The 7,604-nt window shown below is 41.0% G+C and overlaps 1 protein-coding gene across 1 annotated transcript; it reads left to right on the forward strand.

Annotated features, from left to right (window-relative positions):
- Positions 1 to 306: 306 nt before the first annotated feature.
- Positions 307 to 6,656, forward strand: eve1 (even-skipped-like1). Its single transcript, XM_040190056.2, has 3 exons — positions 307 to 556; positions 1,493 to 1,743; positions 4,062 to 6,656. Exons 1-3 carry the CDS (start codon positions 385 to 387, stop codon positions 4,536 to 4,538), a joined length of 900 nt encoding a protein of 299 aa, XP_040045990.1. The 5' UTR covers positions 307 to 384; the 3' UTR covers positions 4,539 to 6,656.
- The last annotated feature ends 948 nt before the right edge of the window (positions 6,657 to 7,604 follow it).

The raw sequence follows: 7,604 nt of genomic DNA on the forward strand, positions 1-7,604 counted from the left end.
TCCACTTCAGTGAGCTAGGAGTCATTAGGGTCATAACGATTCATTTCCAACTTCACGAACATCAAACGGCGGAAAACAATGCGAGTCTGGCTCGCCGTCTCAACCTGCGTATCTTTAATTCTCCATAACAAAAGTACAAAGAGAGACGGAGACCAAAGGCTTTATCCCTAAACACCTTTAACACCTCTCCTGGCCGCGGCGCCAGCGCCGGGCCGACGCGCGGACGGCGGCCCTGTCTGGAGCGGCAGAGATAGGGGGGGCAGGCAGAGGAGCAGAAGAGAGCAGCCCCCCGGGGAACATTGAAGGAGGGAGGGGGAAAGGGTGAGGGAGGGTGTTTGGACCAAAACACATAATCTTCTCCCCCGACTGTTAAAACAAACTTGGATGAAGATAACTTTTAGCCCGACTGCTGCCAGCTTCTCCACCGGCCCTCGGATCAGCCTGCTGTTAGGAGATACAAGAGAAACTCAACCTATGAAACACCGGAAAACAGAAATACAAAGGAAGAATTTTTATTTTCATTTTCGACGCTTCCAACAGAGACACAGCCTGATGCGTAAGTAGTTTCACGCGTAAAAGTGCCGGTTCGGCATGTTTGTTCGTTCATCAGCGGGACCAAATGTCTGCAAATGGCAGTAATAGTTGCGTAGGTCTTAATGTATTTTTTTTTTCATTTCACACATTTAAAATGAACATTCAAGTTGACCAAATATGTCCGAAACACGCACGATGTGTTCCGAATGAGTTCAAATTATAATAAAGAAAATTGCTAGGTCGACTGAAATGTTGTCTTAAAACGGTTATTTTCTTCAAACCACATTCAAAACCAAAGTAGGTTGTGGAGTTAATACCTCTTTCAAAAGCTGGACGTGGCCAGTAATTTGCATAAAGTGTTTTTTAATAAAACAGGGTTGGGGTTCATACGTTTCTTTTTTGTCCCAAAACTCATTCATTCACAGTCGTAGAAATGCTCAGCGTTAGTAAGTCCTCATAATTTAATTATAATTTATAATTTATTACCTGTGCACTGTTGTCTTGTCTGTCTACTGTCGCGCACTAACCGCCAAGACAAATTCCTTGTATGTTTGACATATTTTGGCCAATAAATGTTTCCTGATTCCTGATTCCTGATTCCTGATAAGTGAAATATGAAACTGTGTAAAAGGTGTCAACACCAACCGCAGATAAATCATTATGAAATGACATTCTATTTTGCAGCTCGAGTACCCGACACCCCAAAAGCAATATGACATTTATGGAAACATTAAAAATGTCACAACAATTTGTAAAAGTTATGTAACATGCTGATAAAATTATAGTTACTGTGTAAAAGAGGCTCCATGCATTCACCTAATCCATCGTGTGACAATAACGCCTTTACAATGTGGTTATAATATTACAAAAACACTGTTACTCCTTCTATAAAAGCCTATAGTCAGCATTATTACGGGGAATCCACTTCGTCTGAAGTCTTCGTCATGCTTTATTCCAGTGGCGGAGGGCAAACAGACGCCGACGGCGGCTGCCGCAGCTGCGCACGTGGTGCGCGGTCCAGGTGGGGAGCAGCGGACAGAGCCGTGCCCGCGCGGCGCCCTGCTCGACCACAGCCGGCGCCACCGGACCGCGTTCACGCGCGAACAGCTGTCCCGTCTGGAGCAGGAGTATGGCAAGGAGAGCTACGTCTCCAGGCCCCGCCGTTGCGAGCTGGCCACGGCTCTCAACTTACCGGAGACGACCATAAAGGTATGGGAGCAACTGACTTCTCCGTCAGGTGTATAGTTTTATGAGCAACATGGATATGTTTACATCCGTTTGATAGCCTCAACCACACAGTTACCACACTGAAAACCATGGGCCGTAGATACTATTGAAGAGATGGTGTGGGAGAGTGTGTGAGTGAGGGGGTCCAGGTCTTTTTTGCCCCAAGGTCCTATATGCACAAGCCTTGACTGAGGAATAGTTGAACTCCATCACATTTTAGGCTAGAAAAGGTGGCATTGCATTGACTTCAGCTGAATTTAGTAAAATAAATAATGTAAATTTGGAACATCCGCCAAAATCAATAATTATTCAATTTTTTTCTGACGTTATTAAACCTGATGTGTTTATCTTTGTTACAATCTAGATTTTAACATCTGAAACATCCAAAACACAGCTAAATAGTAACGGGTTGCTGACAAAATGGTTGGCAATGTAGAATGATTAATACAGCAACATTGTTGGTAGTGGCAAAAAAAAACCATAGTTCAACATTTTGGAAATAAACTCATCTGATTTTTTGATTGAATTTCTGACGTTCCAGAGTATTGCCTGGATTTGGCTTGGACCAAGAAGAGATACTTATTCTCTTTTTCACAAACTCATTGCTTTCCGAACTCAAGGAAATCTCCTTTACTGATCTGCTTTATAAAGTGATTCTGTATCTGCTAATAGACACGGCCAAGCAGTCATAAACAGGAAGCAACAAATCTGCCACATCTACTTCCCTTAAAAGACAACACCTCTATGACATTTACTCATGAATGTAAGGTTTTGATCATCCGCCCTCTAGCGCTTCTTTTCCTTTAGCGGGGCAGATTGAGCGCTGACAGGTTTGGCAGCGTCTGACATTTGACACAGAGGCCCCACTAGTCCAGTGCAGCAGCTTTAATACACAGTGCACCCACCTTTCTGCTAACCACATGAGGGTCTTTTATGAAAGAGCAGGAATGCGAGGGGAGAGGCCTTGTAAATGCTGCCACCTGACGCTTAAGCAGCACAGCCTCTCAGAGGAGATTCGATAAGCTAGTAAAAATAGTTGAGGGACAAACAGAGATAGCTTGTCGGTCTCAGCTTTAAAGCCTGTTATAACACATCCTGTAGGCTAATAGCACTTCATCATTTTTCATTTAATTATGTAATAACGCCTGCATATTCTTCGAAATAGCATGAAAGCAAAATTATAGTAACTTCCCCCCATTGGTTGAATCAAATGATTACATACTGGAGTTGTTATTACAACACGTCGGAGTGGTGGGTGATTTTTCAACATTATGAACGGCCCAAAGCTGTTTTATGGTTTATTTTGGCGGGGGGGTGGAGGGGGGCTTAGAAAGACTCCACTGTAGTTCAGTAGAGGTCGGAATTAGCCCCACTTTTAGTTAATCAAGTTGTTGGAACTGCCACATAGCCCACTCGGTCATCAACTGCATGTCTATTGATCGCATTATGTCATCGTCGTGTCGGGTCGTCGTGGCACTGGGAACCACAAGGTTGGTGCTTCGAGTCCCGGCTGCCCCATGTCTCAAGTCGAAGTATCCCTGAGCAAGACACCTAACCCCTAATTGCTCCCAGGGCAAAATGTGAAAAAAAGACACTGGTTTAAAGGGTAATGTAATAAAGCCTACATCCCGACCCGCACTCTCCGCTCTGCATCCGCAAAACTACTCGTCCCTCCCTCACTGAGAGCAAAACACTCGACTAGATCTCGACTCTTTGCTGTCCTTGCGGCGAAATGGTGGAACGAGCTCTCTGAAGACACCAGGACCGCAGAGAGCCTTCACATCTTCCGCCGCAAACTAAAGACACACCTCTTCAGACTCTACCTCGATTAAAGACTAACAAATTGTAGCACTTAAATTGTACTTGTAACGTCACACATCTATAGCAAATTGTAAATTGGCTTATTTGAGGAAATTGCACTTTCTTGTTTCTCGTTCTCCTGAGTTTGTACCCTATGGTTGAATGCACTTATTGTACGTCGCTTTGGATAAAAGTGTCCGCTAAATGACATGTAATGTAATGTAATGTATGTCGCTTTGGATAAAAGCGTCTGCTAAATGACATGTAATGTAATATCATTTTTTTTTAAAAAGATATACAGATCCGCAAGGATGGTAACATTGATGATCCCCAGATTTTTGGTGTAGCACCGCTGGCTTGTCTAAATGTATCCAATTCCTTGGTTGTTGGGCATGTACCTACAAAATTAACAATATTCTCCTTGACCTCAGGTGTACTTTGTGTTTAGTGCTAGTAACTTAAAAATGCAAAACTGCTTTTGAATCTTCCCTTCTCTCCAGGTGTGGTTCCAGAACAGGAGGATGAAGGACAAACGGCAGAGACATTCCTTGCCGTGGCCTCACCCTCTCGTAGACCCGTTAGGGGCGCTTCTGATGGGCCACGTCTCTCCTTGCTCCACTCTGCCGTACCCGTTCATCCCGCCCCACCTTCCACTCCACCACCACTACCCAGTGGCTCTCTCTTCGCCAGTGTCCTCGCCGCACAGCCGCTACAGTGCACCCATGCGGACCTTGGATGTACTTCGCCTCTCCCATTACCACAACAGACCAGGAGGGCTGCCTCCAACAACAGAAGCCCTCTACCCCTCCACGAGCATATTGCACCATCCTGCCTTGTGTCCCTGCCCCCTCTGTCTGCACTGGGGACAAGATCAACTGTTGAAAGCCAGAGGGGAGGCCCTGGGATTGAGCCAGGCCCGTAGTCCCAAAGCCAACATACAGCCTGCGGGTCTGGAGCGAAGAGAAGAGATGGTGTGAAACGATCAAAGGAATACAGTTAAGTTTCACTAAGAAAGACCTTGAAAGTCACTCCTCCATGGGTCTTATATAAATACATTTCCAGTCACATATCACTGCTGGTTAACAGGACCCAAATGTTTACGAGGTGACACTTAATTCTTTTATTTTATTAAAATAATTAAGAATTCCGGTGCCCAGTCTTTAAAAAAATCAGCCCACCCAACAGAATTTTTGCCCATTTTTACAAACCAAAGACCACAAAATACTTTAAATAGTTATGTTTAATATCATCCAATCTTTGAAGTATTGTGAAACGTTTAGACAACTAATTTGTTATGGTTTGAAAAAATCATCATGGTTATTTTTAAAGTAGTTACGCAGCAGCAGCGTCACAACTTTTGCCGTTAGCTAAATGTTTTACCTAATGTTACGTAACAAGCGTAGCAACATTATACAGTAACCATAAAGTCAATGTTTAGTTATGTGCGCTGCCTGGCCAATGAAGACTGACATTTTAGTTTTTGCTACAAATCCCTAACTGGTAACTCCTAGTCCTAGCATTTAGGTTCTTAAGATTTAAATTTTTAGTTTCTAGGAAGAAACACTTTTTTTTAGAGAAACTAGAATTTTAAATGGGATATATCATGAAAAGTGTAATGCTTGTGCAAACATATCCAGGTGTCTAGCAAACACACAAACTATGAAATTAGACAACCCAGTCAGTTTCTTTGTTGTCTATATCAATAGAAAACATGTTATTAAACCAGCCATTCAGATTTGACCCTCCTTCCTATGTCATACAGCCCTCATTAGAATATACCCCTCCAATCTGAGTATCTCCATCAATGGCTGAACAACTTTTGCAAAGCTGTGCCCTTTAGAGTCAAACTTTTTGCTGCCATTGTTTGACTCATAACTTGTAATTGCATTTCCATACCAACATGTGGGGGTCAGCTCTTTAAAATGCATTCTTGCACTTTAATGTAAACCAAACCTCATCCAAACCCTCAGATTTGTCACTTTTTAATGCAGGCGTTGATTTCTGAAGATAAACAATTGACGGCCATGTGTGGCATGTGGCAGCGTGTTCGATGTGATTCAAATTCTATTTAGGTGAAGACAAGAGACGATGAAGTAGAAATTCACAAACACATCTTGAAGTCAGTGTCTGTTAAAGCACAATTGCACCAAGTAAAGACTTAAATGTACTGTACATATTATACCTTATATAATTCGTAATGAATACATATTCCATGTTTTCTCTGCTGTAACACCAATGACTACTGCTTTTATGTATTTACACAACTGAAAATCTATAAGGAGTGTTAACTAACATGTGGATACTTTGTAGCAACGACTGAAGAGTAGAGAGAGTGCTCAATTCGCATAAAACTAAAGGCAGAATTGATGTCAGATTTCCCTTGGGTGATCACGACAAAAGGCATTTATTGACAGGACTCTAAATATATTATCATGCAATCCTGTGGAAACGTATAACTGCAGCTGCTTGGAGGTACTGTAAACTATCGTTCTGAGAGTGAAATGAGAAGTTGGATATAAAACAGCATGATAGAGGCTGAAGTTGTTGAAATGAATGAAAATGAATCATACAAATGATATGTGCACTCAAGATGTGTGAACGTATTTGTAGTTAGATATTCAACATTGTTTACACCATTTCTTTGCATGTATAATGATTGCAGGGTGATACTTTTGGTCTCAACCCTAATCTGAAAAATGATGTGCAATGTTTTGGAGTTCATTATTTGGAGTTCATTTTTTTCCAGAACGGCAACCCTCTCTTTGACATTGTGGACATATATTAAGATTAATATTATTAAACTTTGATATAAACACACAACTTCTACTTTTTGTATGTTGGGTTTCACAACAAAGACAACCCAAAATAGACAAAACATTTTGTTAAAAGGTCCCATATCTTTCCATGAAGAATATTACCAGGCATTCACTTCCTCTATTGTCTAATGTTGTTTTTAGTGTCTTGTCTGTTTCCATTCAATTGTATGTATGGAAACATCAAGTTATAGATGCTGAATTAAACATAACTTGAATTGTCACTTTTTTACAAACAAATCGGCCTTGCACACAGTCAAATAAAAGATTCTCTCTGACCTGATTCATGTTAGTGTCCTACCATTGATTCATTTTAGTAGTTCTTTGTGTTCTGATGGAGTTTTACAGTCAAACACAACATCCCGCTGAAGCAATAAACTGATTAAAACATTGAAAAGTGTATGTGAGTGAGAAGGACAAAGTAGGTAAAGAGACGGATAGATTTAATCTTTGAGAAGTATCAATTTATGTTCAAGGGATATAAATGGTACCACAATATTCTATTCATCGGTAATGTAATATGTATTGTGATTTTAATACCTCTCCGGCGATCAAGAAAACGAACCAATGCACTTTTAATGCACTTCCCAAGTAAAATGAAGAGGCGATTTAAACCATTTCTGATATTGGAAACAATGTTTTTAGTCTTTGAAAAAATGTTCAATAAATGAATAGAAGCTTATCGTAAGTCCAAAACGTCATCACTTCATCATGTTATCTTTAGATCATTACTGGTTTTTGAATTTTTCCAAAGTTATGGAGTCTTAATAGTTAAGTGGATTTAGTGACCTTTGACAACCAAATCAGCTAAACCATTAGGCCAAGTAGCTGGGCCAAGTAGCCAAGTAGCTGTCAAATCAGAAGGAATCCGCTGAAGACATTCCTGAAACGTCGTATTTACTAGAATTGGACAGACTTCAGGTCATAGTGACCTTTAACTGGGAGCTATGACCACCAAAATTAAATCAGTTCAACCTCTAGGTCTAGGGGGGATGTTTGTGACAAGTTTAAGACATGATTAAACTAGTTGTTGATTGGTAGTGCCTATTAATGTGTTTATTCTATTTTCAGCAGTGTATAATGTACATTTATTTGCCACTGTATTAGAGATGCATTACCAACATTTTGTTTCCCACACAACTGCAAATTAAATGGCCACAAACACAAGCTTTTTTCCCACTGTGGTCTGTCCTGGCTAGTTGTAAAATGTGACCCCAAAAAACACATCAA

The sequence above is a fragment of the Gasterosteus aculeatus genome, chromosome 11 (assembly GCF_964276395.1).
Source record: "Gasterosteus aculeatus chromosome 11, fGasAcu3.hap1.1, whole genome shotgun sequence".
NCBI classification, from domain to species: Eukaryota; Metazoa; Chordata; class Actinopteri; order Perciformes; family Gasterosteidae; genus Gasterosteus; species Gasterosteus aculeatus.

What these genes read in the sequence shown, in the direction of transcription:
- eve1 (XM_040190056.2), top strand. Translation starts at nt 385, where the DNA reads ATGAAGATAACTTTTAGCCCGACTGCTGCCAGCTTCTCCACCGGCCCT. An exon ending in ACAGAGACACAGCCTGATGC is followed by an intron (nt 557 to 1,492) that starts GTAAGTAGTTTC and finishes GCTTTATTCCAG; the next exon opens with TGGCGGAGGGCAAACAGACG. An exon ending in TACCGGAGACGACCATAAAG is followed by an intron (nt 1,744 to 4,061) that starts GTATGGGAGCAA and finishes CCTTCTCTCCAG; the next exon opens with GTGTGGTTCCAGAACAGGAG.